Raw genomic sequence first — 17893 nt, 5'->3', positions numbered from 1 at the left:
CAAGGCTGAAAACCAACACTGAATGCCCGTGACATTTGACCCCTCAGGAGGCACTGCATTATGTTTATGATATTACCACGTAGGCTCAGGAACACTTCAGAAAACCATTCTCAGTTAACACAGTTCGTCGCTAAATCTACAAGTTCAAGTTATGACTCTTCCATGCAAAGCAAAAGCCACATATCAACACCCAGAAGTGCGGCCGGCTCTTCTGGGCTCATCTGAAATGGACTGATGCATAATGGAAAAGTGTGCTTTGGTCTCAAGAGCCCACATTTTAAATTGTTTTTGGAAATCATGGATGCCGTATCCTCCGGGTCAAAGAGGAAAAGGACTATCTGGACTGTTATCAGCACAAAGCTCTAAAGCCAGCATCTGTAATGGTAGGGGTGTGTGTTGGTGCCCATGGGTAACTTGCACATGTGGTAAGGCACCATTAATGCTGAAAGGTACATACAGATGTTTGAGCAGCATACAGGTCCTTCTCAAAATATTAGCATATTGTGATAAAGTTCATTATTTTCCATAATGTCATGATGAAAATTTAACATTCATATATTTTAGATTCATTGCACACTAACTGAAATATTTCAGGTCTTTTATTGTCTTAATACGGATGATTTTGGCATACAGCTCATGAAAACCCAAAATTCCTATCTCACAAAATTAGCATATCATTAAAAGGGTCTCTAAACGAGCTATGAACCTAATCATCTGAATCAACGAGTTAACTCTAAACACCTGCAAAAGATTCCTGAGGCCTTTAAAACTCCCAGCCTGGTTCATCACTCAAAACCCCAATCATGGGTAAGACTGCCGACCTGACTGCTGTCCAGAAGGCCACTATTGACACCCTCAAGCAAGAGGGTAAGACACAGAAAGAAATTTCTGAACAAATAGACTGTTCCCAGAGTGCTGTATCAAGGCACCTCAGTGGGAAGTCTGTGGGAAGGAAAAAGTGTGGCAGAAAACGCTGCACAACGAGAAGAGGTGACCGGACCCTGAGGAAGATTGTGGAGAAGGGCCGATTCCAGACCTTGAGGGACCTGCAGAAGCAGTGGACTGAGTCTGGAGTAGAAACATCCAGAGCCACCGTGCACAGGCGTGTGCAGGAAATGGGCTACAGGTGCCGCATTCCCCAGGTCAAGCCACTTTTGAACCAGAAACAGCAGCAGAAGTGCCTGACCTGGGCTACAGAGAAGCAGCACTGGACTGTTGCTCAGTGGTCCAAAGTACTTTTTTCGGATCAAAGCAAATTCTGCATGTCATTCAGAAATCAAGGTGCCAGAGTCTGGAGGAAGACTGGGGAGAAGGAAATGCCAAAATGCCAGAAGTCCAGTGTCAAGTACCAACAGTCAGTGATGGTCTGGGGTGCCGTGTCAGCTGCTGGTGTTGGTCCATTATGGAAAATAATGAACTTTATCACAATATGCTAATATTTTGAGAAGGACCTGTATTTTCCATAATGTCATGATGAAAATTTAACATTCATATATTTTAGATTCATTGCACACTAACTGAAATATTTCAGGTCTTTTATTGTCTTAATACAGATGATTTTGGCATACAGCTCATGAAAACCCAAAATTCCTATCTCACAAAATTAGCATATTTCATCCGACCAATAAAAGAAAAGTGTTTTTAATACAAAAAACGTCAACCTTCAAATAATCATGTACAGTTATGCACTCAATACTTGGTCGGGAATCCTTTTGCAGAAATGACTGCTTCAATGCAGCGTGGCATGGAGGCAATCAGCCTGTGGCACTGCTGAGGTCTTATGGAGGCCCAGGATGCTTCGATAGCGGCCTTTAGCTCATCCAGAGTGTTGGGTCTTGAGTCTCTCAACGTTCTCTTCACAATATCCCACAGATTCTCTATGGGGTTCAGGTCAGGAGAGTTGGCAGGCCAATTGAGCACAGTGATACCATGGTCAGTAAACCATTTACCAGTGGTTTTAGCACTGTGAGCAGGTGCCAGGTCGTGCTGAAAAATGAAATCTTCATCTCCATAAAGCTTTTCAGCAGATGGAAGCATGAAGTGCTCCAAAATCTCCTGATAGCTAGCTGCATTGACCCTGCCCTTGATAAAACACAGTGGACCAACACCAGCAGCTGACACGGCACCCCAGACCATCACTGACTGTGGGTACTTGACACTGGACTTCTGGCATTTTGGCATTTCCTTCTCCCCAGTCTTCCTCCAGACTCTGGCACCTTGATTTCCGAATGACATGCAGAATTTGCTTTGATCCGAAAAAAGTACTTTGAACCACTGAGCAACAGTCCTGTGCTGCTTCTCTGTAGCCCAGGTCAGGCGCTTCAGCTGCTGTTTCTGGTTCAAAAGTGGTTTGACCTGGGGAATGCGGCACCTGTAGCCCATTTCCTGCACACGCCTGTGCACGGTGGCTCTGGATGTTTCTACTCCAGACTCAGTCCACTGCTTCCGCAGGTCCCCCAAGGTCTGGAATCGGCCCTTCTCCACAATCTTCCTTAGGGTCCGGTCACCTCTTCTCGTTGTGCAGCGTTTTCTGCCACACCTTTTCCTTCCCACAGACTTCCCACTGAGGTGCCTTGATACAGCACTCTGGGAACAGCCTATTCGTTCAGAAATGTCTTTCTGTGTCTTACCCTCTTGCTTGAGGGTGTCAATAGTGGCCTTCTGGACAGCAGTCAGGTCGGCAGTCTTACCCATGATTGGGGTTTTGAGTGATGAACCAGGCTTGGAGTTTTAAAGGCCTCAGGAATCTTTTGCAGGTGTTTAGAGTTAACTCGTTGATTCAGATGATTAGGTTCATAGCTCGTTTAGAGACCCTTTTAATGATATGCTAATTTTGTGAGATAGGAATTTTGGGTTTTCCTGAGCTGTTTGCCAAAATCATCCGTATTAAGACAATAAAAGACCTGAAATATTTCAGTTAGTGTGCAATGAATCTAAAATATATGAATGTTAAATTTTCATCATGACATTATGGAAAATAATGAACTTTATCACAATATGCTAATATTTTGAGAAGGACCTGTATGCTGCCATCTAAGCAACATCTTTTTCAGGGACGTCCCTGCTTATTTCAGCAAGACAATGCCAAGCCACATTCTGCACGTGTTACAACAACGTGGCCTCGTAGTAAAAGAGTGCGGGTACTAGACTGGTTTGGGTTAGGGTCTGCAGTCCAGACCTGTCTCCCAATGAAAATGTGTGGCGCTTTATGAAGCACAAAATATGACAACGGAGACCCTGGACTGTTGAGCAACTGAAGTTGAACATAAAGAAAGAATGGGAAAGACTTCCACCTACAAAACAATTAGTCTCCTCAGTTCCCAAACGCTGATTGAGTGTTGTTTAAAGGAAAGGTGATGCTACACAGTGGTAAACATGCTCCTGTCCCAGCTTGTTTGGAATGTGTTGCAAGCATCAAATAAAAAAATTAGTGTATATTTGCAAAAAAATATAAAACATGAAATATCATGTCTTTGTGGTGTAGTGAATTGCATATAGGTTGAACAGAAGTTGCAAACCATTGTATTCTGTTGTATTTACATTTTACACAATGTAAATAATGTAGTTTACACCCCAATTCCAACTTTACTGGAATTAGGGCGTAAACTGAATTACTGAAGGTTAGCACTCATGTGTAGTCTCAAAGATACAGCACCACCCTCTGGTTTTGTTTGGAACTGTATGTTTTCTTTCCCCAAAGGACACAAAATGAATCAGGAGAACAGAATCACTGCAATCAAGATTATATCCAACTTTAATATGTTCTTTGCAATCAAAGATGGTTTTACAGTGCAAACAAACCTGACAAATCCTCAGCAGCCTCCTCTTGATACTTTTCAGTAGCCTAACCACTAAAATGAAATGATATTAACATCTGCACTCAAATATTCCACATTTTATTATTGGTTTTTGAGAAAAGTGAAAATGCATAGTACCAACATCAAGTTGTTTTAATTCGGTTTTGCAAAAACGTTTTACTTCAGCTGAAAGATCTCACTCCAGTTGGGTATCTTCAGCAACCTCCAGGAGCTCGTATCTGAACGAAGTTCAGATCGTTGTCAGCTGAGTGGTGCAGCCACTGCTTATGTTGTGGAAGGACTTGAAGGCAAGGTGTCATATTTACGCGTTGCTCTGTGCTAAGAGGAGTCCACAGTCACTGTGAAATTCAATGATCCAGACTTGGGAGCTGATGAATTGTTGGGGACTTTGGTCAGTGAACTGTTCATATGGATAGTGGAAGAGGGATAAATGGTGGTGTGTGAATTAACAGCGACTGGTGGATAGATGAAGTCAGCAGGAGGAGGAGGAGTAACACTGGAAACTGGGCCTGGCTGGTTGAGAGGAGGAAGACCTGGAGAGAGCAACAGAAACCAGGCTTTACTATTAACGTTTTTTTTTTTTTTTTTTTGAAAGTCATTTCATCGGACATACCCAGACCAGATTCTTGTAAGAGCTGTAAAAGTAAAAAGAAAACACTTAAATGGAACCTTTATGACAACATGAAGTAGGCTAAAAGATCTCAAAATGAAACAACAGGCCCACATCTTAATAAATTCACAAACAAATAAACAAAGACACCAACATCTATCAATATGAAAAAAGTTTCCAAACCATTTCTAAAGCTTTGGTGTACTCCAGAGAACCACATTCAGAGTCATTTTCCATAAATGGAGAAACATTTAAATGACCAATCCCAGGAGTAACTGGTCGACCAAAATTACAGCAAGAGCTTGTTGGCAATTCATCCAGGAAGTCACTTAACAATCCAGAACAACATCTAAACCTTGAAAGGAGAAAACCTCCTGACCAAAAAGAACACAAAGGCCCGTCCCACATTTCTCCCCCAAAAAACATCTTCATGATCCTCAAGACTTTTGAGAAAATATTCGGTGGGCCAATGAGAAAAAAAGTCCAACTTTTTAAATGGCTACATCTGGCTTGAAACCAATACAGCATTTCAGAAAAAGAAACTCAAACTAATAGTCAAACATGGTGGTGGTAGTGTGATAGTCTGGGGCAATGGTACTTCAGAACCTGGATGACTTGCCAAGTTGGATGGAACCACGAATTCTGCTCTCTAGTAGAAATCCTGAATCAGTGTATTATTAGGTTTATTATTATTAAACAGGGAATGTTTAACTAACAAAAGATGAGAACATGGTGTTCCCTAACTGAATGGGTTTATCACATACTGGGTGCGTTAGATATTTGCTTACCATATCTTACTAAGCTCTCTGGCAAATGTAAATGAGCCCAGCTTGATGAATTATTACTTGACCTTAGGGCAGATATTTCTAGTATGTATTCCCCAATTATTTTAAAACATGCTGTTGTGGAACAAAAACTTAAGAAACAAACGTGCCTTGACCAATCAGATCCATAGAACTTTATACCAATATCCAGGCTGCTGTTCCTGGTTGTGTCCAAACAACTCACATCTTTCCTAGAGACTCACAACCATCGGTCTATATTGCTGGTTTGGATATTGCTGATTAGCTGCTTTAGATAGTGACATTAGCACGCATTAGCCATTGCTATTCATTGACTCTGTCTCTCACAGCAGCGCAGAGACACATAGAGACAGCCAAAGAGGAAAGGAGGAGCAGAGAGGGAAAGCAAAGTGCTGTAAATTAATATTTGTTCATAACGGAGCAGGTGAGACATAAACACTAGTGGCGAAGAATGCTAGCATAGCTTATTTTAACCTGGTGATAAAATGTCCAGGAATTCAGACTTTCCTCATTCATAAACTCCTCATATAAATTACTGTTTATGATTATTGAAATCCTGATATTATTTTATTTAACCAATTAAAATGTTTTGTTTTAGTATTTTAAACACTGCTATTATGGCATACATGTACATCACTTATTTTTTCTAGAATTGTTTGCAAATTACATTCAAGTCAAACTGTCAAAGCAATATGTTATTCCACTCATAGAACTTTATTGACCTTTAAAAAGAAACAGTTTTATGTACTTCTGACGCTACTTCTGCTTTAGTCCTAACTTAATGCATAGCAGTGGCGCATGTGTGTCATGCGATAGTTACGTGATAACCAATCTAGTAATATATATCGATGCTCACAACATTATGACACCGTCTGGCTTTCGGAAACGGCACTCCAGCAAAATAGCTTACTAAAACTGTCCAATGACATCCTAATGTCCGCCAACTCTGGGAGATGTACTGTTTTAGTCCTGTTGGACCTCTCCTTGGCTTTCGATCCAGTCAACAACCACATCCTAATGAAAAGACTGAGGGATGTGGTTGGGACGACTGGTTCAGTTTTGAAGTGGTTTTCCTCCTATCTGACTGGCAGGAGTTTTAGTATCTCCACTGCTGAACCCTGTGGGCTACCTCAGGGCTTCGTCCTGTGACCAGTTTTATTTTTGTTGTACATGCTCCCCTGAGGTAGGTTAATACAACGGTTTAGTGACGTCCTCTCACCATCTATTTGCAGACAATATCCAATTGTATTGTTCTTTTCAGATGTCTGAGGCCCATAAATTGAGCTCCTTGACCAACTGCCTATTACAAATAAAACAATAAAACTGAGACTCTCATCATTGCTCCAGATAGTGCTATCCTTGGCATCAAACAGCACCTATGCAGCCTTAGCCAGGCATCAAAACCTTGCCTAGGAGTCATTTCTGATGAAGCTATGTTCCTAGAACATCACACATAACACATGCTGTTTCTTGCAGCTGCACAACATCTCCAAACAGAACAATCGTTGCTAAAATCTAGCTTGAGGTGTTGATTCATGCTTTTGTTTCATCGCATTTAGACTACTTTAACAGTCTGTTCACCGGTCTAAACAAGAAAAAGTTGGCTTTTCTACAGATGGTACAAAGCTCTGCTGCTAGTATCCTAACATGCACTAACAGAAGGGCCCACATTACCCTCTTATCGTATTATATCGTATAAATGGTTAAATTCTGGTTTAGACATTCAGAGCGCTGGATGGGCAGGCCCATCCCTGGCCATGTGATTTAATCTATTGATGGTTCTACGCACTCGTTTTAGGACCCGAGGAGACAGATCCTTCCAAGCTGTTGGACCAAGACTGTGGAATTAACTTACAGTTTACTTGCAATCACTGGACTCTGTTGATGCTTTTAAAAAGCAACTCAAAATATAATTTTTTAAACAAGCATTCTAGCTTCCCTGGTCCCATGGCTGCTATGATCGACTGTATGTTGTTATGGTATATTTTTAAATGTCCATGTAAATGTATTTAATGAGGTCTTCTTACTGTGTAGCACATTGTGACTGCTGTCTGAAAAAAGGTACTATAGAAATAACACACTTTTATTGCCCATTAAAATGATGTTAGGATTTTTTTACAGAGTGAAAGGAAGACAGCTGCTGTGAGCAGGAAAGTTGGTTAAAAAAGGGTTATCAACTGCTGATGAATCTTCCTGGTCAAAAGCACTAGATCTTAGACCATCTCCAGCCTGTATTTATTATGTGGCAGGCTTGTTTTAAAAAAAAAAAAAAAGCTTAGTTGGTATTCTGTCAAAGTTTGGATTGGATCTTTTATTTATTATTTTATTTAACACTCCAGTATACAGAATAGTGTCACGTTTAAAGCAAACTTCAAACTTTAAACAACAGAGGATGTCTGCTGGACAGTCAGCTAATACAGCTTTTGTCTTTTTCATGGTATTTTTGTGAAACACTAAACTTCGAACACCCACAATAATTTAAAACCTAAGAGCACAGTGGCAGAACAGAACATACCTTCATGCTGTATCCCGAGTCCAGGCGGCAGAACAAGACCCACATCTGGCAAGGTAGCATTTAGGTTTGGGAAATTAGAAAAGGCTGGAAGACCTCCAGGAAGGGATATCAACCCTGGGCGACAAAATTCATAGCAGCTTTAGACAGTTTGGAGTCTATTTGTTTACAATTATGGCAGCTATCAATTATTTTCAACCCACACTGCAATTTACGTTTATTGGCAAGGTGTCCAAACTAGCACCTGTTTACAATGAAAACAAAAATCAAATAGAACAATTTAAATATCTCAACGCCACTAATATTTAAACAAGTTTCTCCAAATTCAACACAAAATGCCACTTAATGACTACTGTAGTTTTTGAATTATTCAACCCCTTCAATGCTTTTTGGTCAGTATTGGTGTACCTGCTGGAGGTCAGACACGGAGCCCTGCAGGGTTTAGTATGTACCTTTACTGTGTAAACTGAAACCCAAGTCTTGCTGCAGGACTTTTGCAGTCATTCGAGGGTTTTTAAACCACCGGATTCTTCAGGAATCTTGTGGCAGACATTTAAAGCATCGTCTTCCTGCACTGAAGCCACTGATGCTTTAAACCAGCAAACTATGCTTCCAACCGCAACTCTGTGAACATTAAGGGCTTTCTTTTTGTGTTGTGTCCTTATCCATGCTCAGGAATGATTTCTCCTGTAAACGTCTTGAACAATCTTTTTGACTTAGCAGTGAAAACGTTATTGTTAACAGTTCTGGTATTTGAGCTATTCTCAAGCACACCTGATGTAACTAATGAAGCCCTTGATTGATTTCATTATTATTTTATCACAATTATTACCTGAACAATTTTCAATTTTGCCAATATACACCTAATTTATAAAAGGAGCTGAATAATTGTAGTTGTAAAGTAAAAACGAGTTTATGAACCTGGTTGTGTTGCAGCACCATTGACAGGCAGAGGGAAAGTCTGTGTGGGGGTTACATGGTTGGGCGGTGGGATGATGGGGATTCCTGAAATAACAGAATTGAAGTATAACATGTTAACAATGGGGAAAAAAAGATCAACTTCAGGATCGGTTTAGTCCTTCCACTGAAATGTAGCTTTATTAAATGTCTAAGAATCAGAACCAGCGTTTTACCTGTCGGTGGGTTAATCAGTACAGCTGTTGGCTCAGAGCTGACTGATAAACTGCTGCGAGGCTGCTCTAATCCGGTTGGAGCAGAAGATGAGACAACAACTGGAACGGTTGGAATGACAGCAGAGAGTTGGACCTGGGAACCAGAATTTCTTTATCTCTAAATGGCCTAAAAATCTGGAACAAGATGAATAAAAGTGTATTTTTTTCTGGATGGAGTTACTTCATGAAAATGTTATCTTACCTCTGTATAACCATCTTTAGGTGTACAAGGTGCTTCATTATGATTTTGGGCAGGCGAAAAGGAGTTATTTGCGTCTTTAAGCGTAGGTATCCTGTGCAGGTATCCAAACCCAATCTTACATCCGAGACTGTGGAAACAGAAATGCAGACAAAATAGCAGGACAGCTGAATAAAATATCACGGTTTGGAAAAAGTGTTCTTGATTTTTCCAGAAATAAGGACCATAAACAAATCAAACGTATAGTTAAGCTAAATCATTACTTTAAAATCTGAAAGCAAAACAAAAATATTTAACGATTTAACATATTAACAGTTTCAAGTTAAATCCAGTCACCAGAGAAAACCCTTGTAGGCCTATAGTGTATCATAAAAGTGAGTACACCCCTCACATTCCTGCAGATATTTAAGTATATGTTTTCATCAGACAACACTGTCAAAATGACACTTTGACACAATGAAAAGTAGTCTGTGTGCAGCTTATATAACAGTGTAAATTTATTCTTCCCTCAAGACAACTCAAGATACAGCCATTAATGTCTGAACCACCGGCAACAAAAGTGAGTGAGTACATCCCTTAGTGAAAGTTCCTGAAGTGTCAATAGTTTGTGTGGTCACCATTATTTACCAGAACTGCCTTAACTCTCCTGGGCATGGAGTTAATCCAGAGCTTCACATAGCCCTTGTCAAACTCAAATTGCGACACTCAGCAACTTTTCCTGCTTCTAACACATGAACTGTAAGTACACAATGTGCATTTGCTGCATATTATATATCTTTCAGTGGTCATAATGTTATGCCTTATTTCTGCTCAAATATTGAAGGATTCATTTAATGTACAGGTTCTGAGAATAGGTCTGCACTCTCTGATCATCTCCATGCAGCACTGCAACGAAGATTTTGAGGATTCATGCACAACAGGTAAAACGGGTCGCAGGTTCACCTCTTTTGTCAGCACTTTTAACCTTTGATTATAACCCAGAATTAGTTTTAAAACATTCTATTATAAAAAGTCTGCTTTCCTTGAACACACTGGAAGCATTCCTTGACTGTCAGGCAGAACAACTGGGTCAAAACGATGACGGAGAAAAGTGGGAAGAGTTTTCAAATTATCACCCTCTGGTTGGTTGAAGCCTTCATCCTATTCAGAAGAATCAGACGTAAGTTGTTATTTAAAGTAAAAATCCTATATTGGGAGTCAACTATCAAATCAGTCACATTGTCATAGGAGGCGTCCCTCTATCTTACCGGTGTAGGAGAACAGGGGTTCCGATATATGTCCTGCTTGACCAGTTGACAAATAGTACACAGTCAGTGACGAGTGTCATACTTTGGCATTTCTTTAAGGCATGTCTAGGTGTTGCACAAATAATCTACTTGAAGAAAAATGACTAAGCAGGGAAGTGTCTTTTCCTATTCATGGCTAAAGGTGGTAGAGGAAATCAGGCTTGTACACTGCAAGATTTCACAATAACTGAGTTTTAGAGGAGACACTATTTGTAAGCAGGACCTGCTTTTTGCAAATAGGCACAGTTTCAGTCATGATATGTTTTTATGCATCCGGCCCTTAAAGATTCAAGAATAAGAATCAGATTAGCACCAGGATCAATTAGGTTTTGCACCTTTTGTTGTGTCTCAGCAAAATGATCAGCAAGATAACATCTAAAATGTGTCTCCAAACTATTACCTGAATTGTCTGCTCTTAAAAGGCGAATAGAAAAAGGTACATGGATCATTTTAACTGTGAGTATCATACCTGCCCTCTCCACCCCAGGCAGAGTTTGGGGTGATGACCACCTCGCGGCAGTTGTCTGCGTCTGTGTTGTAAACGTACAGCTTCAGCTCCTTCCCTTCATGCGCTTCAACGACGGAGAACAGGTCTTCACTCTGTTTCGGGAACAAAAAGACAGACCAGGTATAAATATGCTACAAATTTCATCTAAAGTGCCTTGTAAGAGTATCAAATCGTCTTGAACTTCGTCACATTTTGCCATGTCACAACCAAAAACTGCAAAAATTATGTGTTAGACAGACACAATGTAACGTTGGGTGGAGGAAGAGGGAAAGAAAATGATTTTAAGAATAAACTGAAAAGTGTGACATGCACACTAACTTTTATTTCTAAAAAACATGGAAAACCATGTAAGCTTCTTGTTTGAATACACAACTAAGCAACTATTCTGTTGGTCTGACATAAAGTCCTGATGAAATATACTGATGTTTGCAGTTGTGCAACAAAATGTAAAAGTCTTGAAGGAATCTGAATTATTTTGCAAGCCACAACACACATAACAACACAACACACATAACCAATCACCAAAGAGGGTACCTCACGCATGGCTGTGTCTGCTCCGATTATATAGTCAATGAAAGGCCTCAAATCAGCTAGGCCTGCAGGAGAGTTTGGCTCCACCTCCTCAAATTAAAACACATGCAAACACATTAATTCAATGGATCTAATGGAAAAATAGAGCTTCAATGACATCTGCACACCCACCAAGACATGCCAAACATTTTGATTGGCTCTTTCAAAGCTGCAGAAGCGAATGCTAAGTCCCAGAAGGCCCTGGCCGCCCCATGTGTTACTAGGTGTGATGGTCGTCTCCCTCACAGTTTGCGTCTTGCTGTTGTACAGCATCATCTTTACAGGCCTCTCCGCATTCATTTTCAGCAGCTCTTTCAGGGTGTCGTTGTCCCTGTTCTGTTGAAGAGGATACTTCAATACATTCAAATCAACATTCAGCAGGAAGGCATGGTGGTCTTCACCCTGAATCAGAAAGAAACTAACAGAAAGAAACTTACCAGTCTAGTGTCACAAACTGAGATGATAAAATCAAAGAATGGCTCCAGTCCTGCGTGATAACCCGGGGAATGTTCTTGCACCTGAAAAGGTCAGATAGATTTTTCAGTTCAGGACACCTGTACGAAAATAGAAAGATTATCAATGAAGATGTTTGTACATTCAACAGGAAGGAGTCCATACACTAAATCCCATTATATATGTATGTTTTATGTCAAAGCGATAAGATCCAAAATGCTTATTCACAGAGCTTTCCTCAAGGTTTTATTTGATAAAATGCGATTATTAGAGATGACTCCTGTGAGGCGCAAACACCTGGATGCAGAAAAAAAGAGGATCACACACAAATGTTTAAAAGTAATGACATATGTTGCTGTTAAGTGGCCAAATGTCAATACCTATGAATCAACGGAGACTGGAGAAACCCGAAAACTGTGTATTTAGCATTACATGTGTTAGTACATTAATTATTGAAAGAACTAGCTGAGGATAAGGTCATATGAGCAACTCTGGACACACTACACTGCACGTTCATAAATACAGGCAGTCAATTATAGAAAGTGTTGTGTGAAAACACGCTATGTTTTTCACATTCAGAACCACCTTTGGCATGAATAACTTGAAGTGTTTTCTGACATCTCCGAGAAGGACGTTTGGCTCACTCTGCTTTACCTTGCTGGTTCAGTCCTTTGATATCATCAGGAATTTCAAAGGTCCTGGAACATATTTTTAACGAGGCCGAGGTCTGGCTTTGGACAATAATTAATATTTTTCTTTGTCAGACATTTTTTTTGTAGTGTGGATTAAAGTTGAAATTTATTTGCTAAATTAGGCCTCACAGTCTGTCTGGGACATAATGACATTTTCTTGAGATTGAATATTTGACACTTTTAGAGATTGTATGACATTTTGTAAGCCTAATATCAGACTTTTGTTTGACTTTTGTCTTCCATCTGTCCTGTGACCTTCTGTTTAATGCTGTGCCTGACGTCTGTGTGCCCTGTGATTAGTTGAAGGAGATAGTGTGAGCGGGAACTGCTTGGACTCCTATCAATGTCCCCAGAAAAGGGATTGTTATTGCTGTTACTTCCTAGACCTCTGTGGAACCTGTAACCTGCTATGGCATAATAAAGACTGTTGGACAGCTGGTCTTTCAACTGACCCTAGAATATATTGATGAACAAAGGAATTCAGGTTTGACTCAAACATTGCAAGCTACCCTGTGTTTCTGTGGTATAAATAAGCCCAAATCGTCAACCCTCCACCAAACTTTGGTCTCTTATTTGGTTTTGTTCTGTCTTATAGTTTTTTCACAATTAACTTTAATTTACTATGTTAACTGATGTCTGAAGAGTCTGAGATGTAGCATCATTAATGTCAGACTAGTTACCAGGGTAACAGTGCATTTCCCTTTTCTCCCAACCTGTTAATCCTGTTCATTCCTATGGCAGTAAAGGTGCATACACACATTTTGGTTATCTTGGTATTAAATATTGTTGAGAATTATACATTAGACACACAATATAACTGAAATTTACTGTTATCCAGATATCACTGTATGCAATATTAAAATCGCAAAGATCTGCTTGGAAAGCTATGAAATATCACCGATGTTCAGGCGATCTAAAGCAGAAATATATTTGGTCGAAGTTTGTTGTAAACACAGTAAAAAATGTTATAGGAGGACACCGAGACGTTCTGGTAAAAGCATTAGAAAACTAAATTGTTTTAATGGCAAAACAGCAGATATTAAACTTTTCATTAAAACTATGTAGTTAAGAGAGGAATAATTTATTTTCAGTAGCTGAAAAGAACCCAAGGCAGAAAAACGTTATTACCGTTTAGTTGAAAATTAGACTGTAAGGCATATAACCATTGTGATATTCCCCAACATGACTGCATGTCGCATGTTTACCTAATAATGATACATTATATCTGGTTGGTTATTTGCAGCTGTATTTTCCTATTATCAAACCTAATGAGGGAACCAATTGTATTATGTAAAACTTTAGAATCAAGCTGATTTTTTGCTGAGACTGTGCAAGAGTAAATACTGTGGGGCTCTCTTTTCAGACGTGTTAGCTTTAAAACTTTGAGAAAAGAATGGATGCAGCTAATAATATAATTTTGTTATACAGTAAATGAAGATCCATCCATTTTCTATACCTGCTTTTTCTGGAAATTTGATAAAAGGACTAAAAAACTGCCTAATTTTCCCTTTTACTATAATAATGTAGCAGTAAGTCAAGGTAAAAAATGAAATGGCACAAGTAGAGAGCTGATAAGGCTTCCTGTTTTTTTTGTAAAGGTCAATTAAGCATCCTGGGAGTCAGGACTTACTAGTAGTAAGTAGCCGTATTTTAAAGCAACAGTCCTCTGGGTTAAACGTGAGCTTGGCTTTGTTTTATGGTTAAACCGGTTCAGGTTAAAGTTGTTTGAAGAACAAACAGGAATGATGTCCCTCTGAGCAGGTACAACAACAATATACATTCGAGTCAGTGCAGTCTCATAGCCACATTGTCTTCCCTCTTTATTATAAAGAACTAAGATTTTTGAGAGTAAATTATTCTTACTGGTTCTATGCAATCAAACGATTACATTGTGGTAAATCTACTTAAAGATTGCCATGTCGATAAATCTCACCCCGAGAGTTACAAAGCTTATTGGAGCTGCTTTTCAGGTTTCCTTAACAGTTACTAAAGAGCAGAGTTTTGTATAAAGGGGACAGTTCTCTACAAGGACATCCAGCAGGTCAGCCTTGTTTTTGTTCACAGCCTTTAAAGAATAAATATGGATATAGGCGACCTCAAAGAATTTCATATCATATATTAAAGTGAAGTCATGAGGACATGGCGACTGCTGAGTACAAAGCTTCAGATGGAGACACCATGCCTCACATGTCTAAAACACTGCCATAACTTCTTAATTTCAGCTGGGAGGTGTTTCTTTTTTATGTACAGTCTATTTTAAGTCAAGAATCTGAATAAGATTAAATGCTGGGCTTTGACCCGACCCAAAACTTTCCATTTCTTAATTCTTTGCCAGTCCTTGGTGGATTGACTGGTATTTATTGGGTCATTATTCTGTTTCAGGGTCCAGTTCTGGTTCATTTTTTTATATAGAGGAGTTCACATTTTCCTCAACCATCCTCTGATACATGGCAGAATTCATGGTGGGTTCTATAATGGTGTGTTGGCCAGGACCTGCTGGGGCAAAGGATCCCCTGATCCATGACACATCCACCTCCATGCTTCACAGTTGGTATGAGGTTTTTGGTCTTGGAGTAAGTGTGGAGTGCTCTTGGAGAGCTGCATTTGATTTATACTAAAAATTTTCTTTGTTCTCCTGTACAAATAAAATCAATTTTAGACTCATCTGTCCAAAAAACGTGATTTCAAACGCTCTAGTCTTTCTAGATTTGACACACCCATGAATGATTTTAGCCATTTAAAGTGGAAATAAATGTTGGGGTGTCCAAATTTATTCATCAGCAGAAATATTTTTTTCAAATTACATTTTACAAAAGGATTTGAAAGAAATTCTCTTTGGTTTTTAGTGTTTATTTATAAGACCTGAACTTTTCAGTATTGCTAAAATTCACAATATCGAAATATCCAAAACACACAGGCTTTCACAAGGTGACCTAATGTTTTCACAGTACTGTATAAGTGAAATGTTACAACAGCGGCCCTGTCTTTGAGCAATGCTAAAAAGTGTAAATTGATCATTTCAGTCGGTCAAATAAGTATTTCTGGAACTTTTTCTCCTAAATTATATGGTTTCTTAATGTTAGATGTCTTTAAACATAAACATATGATTACGTTAGGGACAAATGCTTCCATACATAAATGAGGACAGTCTTGTAATTCCTTAATTTTCTGTTGGACTGCAAACTGCAACCACTATCAATGAACCTGCAGCACGTTTACTCCTTTATGTGTTATGGTCAGACAAAAATCCAGAATCCAATTTTTCTCAAGAAAAAGAGAAAATCTGGATGTGCCCCTCTAAAAATAATTTCTTTTTAGTTTTCCCATCATTCTTTGTAGGCAAAATTGAAACTGAAATACAAATGCAAACAAATCTCCCAATCCTACTTTATGCTTTTTAATTTTACATATGGTCCTGAATAAATTCATTGCATTGAGAACCTCTCTGACAGCATGAAGTAAGAGGTTAAAAAAAAAGCATCACATCCGATACTGATGAAAAGAAATTCAGGAACAGATGAGAAAGTCCCTGACATGTTTACAATTACATTTTAATTATCTGACCTTATTTTTCCCTGTTTATAAGTACAGGTGTTTTACTAAAACTATACAACCCGATTTGAAATAATTCTGCACTAAGTGAGATTTCACAATGATATTTTTCTCCTCAGTACAGTGATAGATATGCTCCTCTGGTGGTGATAAAGAATCATCTCTATTCGGACTACAGGTGGGGACAGGACACACCCTTCTCCATTACTCATACAGTGGCCACACCGGTTAGTCTGTCATCATGCAGAGGCAGGTTCCTGAGAGCTGCGTGGGAACTGGTGATGATAACTGGACAAACAGGCAATAAGCACGTCCAACATTTTATTTCAGTTCGCATTAAATTCCTAAATGCATTTATTTCCTGACGCGCTTGAGTAAAATCTGGTCGGACTCTCCATGTCAGTCTGGTTAATCTGCTCCACATCAAAGAAAAGCAGCTGTTTTCTTTTAGATTCACATTTAAAAATCACCATATCTCAATATTTGAACACCCATTATATGTTCCCTGTTAAATACTAACCACTGCACCGCAGTGTGAGCTTGTGTCTGGTTTCCTAGAAGAGCGTTTCAACGTTAGCTGGGCTGAGCGGAAAAAACTCAGACGACATTACGGCTGCTCTCACCCGGAGGACGTGGTAACCTTCGGATCCTCCACCCGGGATCTGGACGCTCTGAGAGCCCCCCATCTTTCCGACCGTCAGGGTGGGATTCCTGCGCTGGTTTAACTGGCGGCTCCGGGAGAAGTCATGTCGTGATTCCTGTTGTTCGTGGCGTCCTGCTGCACTTCCTGTGCTGCAGTCCTCCCTCCTCCCTGCCAGCTGTTTGACGACATCTCCCGAGCTATGACGTCACCGACTCCAAAATAAGATGTGCAGGTGCATCTCAGTAGTTACAATCTTTATTACAAAGTTTATTTATTTCACACATTCAACCTAGTTAATTTTCATTATTATCCTCAGCGCTACAATGACCCAACATTCGGTTTAATACATAAGACCAATCAAGAATAATAATACAGAAAGGGAATGTTATGGGGAAGACTGTCATTGACACCCTCCACATGGGGGTGCTGAATCCAAGCATATTATTGGAAAGTTAAGTGGAAGAAAAAAGTGTGGTAGAAAGCAATGAACATGTGACGGGGATAACTGCAGTCTCAAGACATTGTAAAGCAAAGCTCATTCAAGATGACTCACCAGTTTGTGTTCAATTCAAATATATTTTTTCAATCCCAACGGGGAATTAAATGTTGTAACTTATAAGTTACAACAACTTATGAGTTACAGAGTCATGGAAAGTCATCTTTCCATTACTCTTAGCCATGGAAAGATGACCTCATGTAAGGTGCTACAAATGCAGTGTCAGGTTTGCAGTTTGTGAGGTGCTTCAAAAAATGAAGAACATTATGGATCACCTTGAGCATCATCTTTATGATACAGTTCATAACAGTCAGAGGCTTCTTCGCATCCGCTGTAAGACAGACTGCTACAAGAGATCCTTCCTGCCAGCATCTACAACAACACTTTTAAGAAACTTGTATATTATAAGTTACAACAACATTTAATTGCCCTTTGGGATTGTAAAAATATTTTTGAATTGAACCCAAACTGCTGAGCAGCTGAAGCTCATATTCAGAAGGAATAAACTCTGACATTTTATCATTATGCCAGCAATGCATGTTTTCAGTTCCCAAATAAATTAAACATCTCCATGTCCTT

At 39.4% G+C, this 17893-nt stretch overlaps 1 protein-coding gene across 3 annotated transcripts; it reads right to left on the bottom strand.

The window, feature by feature from the left end:
* Nucleotides 1-3736: 3736 nt before the first annotated feature.
* Nucleotides 3737-16996, bottom strand: LOC124870812 (Golgi reassembly-stacking protein 2-like). 3 transcript variants are annotated; one of them, XM_047369620.1, is made up of 10 exons: nt 16799-16996; nt 11916-11996; nt 11611-11829; nt 11443-11529; nt 10870-11000; nt 9118-9244; nt 8877-9009; nt 8665-8748; nt 7747-7860; nt 3737-4351 (listed from the first exon to the last, which is right to left on the bottom strand). In XM_047369620.1, exons 1-10 carry the CDS (start codon nt 16859-16861, stop codon nt 4137-4139), a joined length of 1254 nt encoding a protein of 417 aa, XP_047225576.1. In that variant the 5' UTR covers nt 16862-16996; the 3' UTR covers nt 3737-4136. The 3 variants fall into 3 exon arrangements, with proteins under 3 accessions (XP_047225576.1, XP_047225577.1, XP_047225579.1); XM_047369621.1 differs by having other exon boundaries at nt 11611-11814; XM_047369623.1 differs by having other exon boundaries at nt 11611-11814; nt 16696-16831.
* Nucleotides 16997-17893: the final 897 nt, after the last annotated feature.

This window comes from Girardinichthys multiradiatus, chromosome 7 (assembly GCF_021462225.1).
Source record: "Girardinichthys multiradiatus isolate DD_20200921_A chromosome 7, DD_fGirMul_XY1, whole genome shotgun sequence".
Lineage (NCBI taxonomy): Eukaryota > Metazoa > Chordata > Actinopteri > Cyprinodontiformes > Goodeidae > Girardinichthys > Girardinichthys multiradiatus.
The sequence above is the reverse complement of the archived record's forward strand: the minus strand, read 5'-3'. Positions and strand labels throughout refer to the sequence as shown.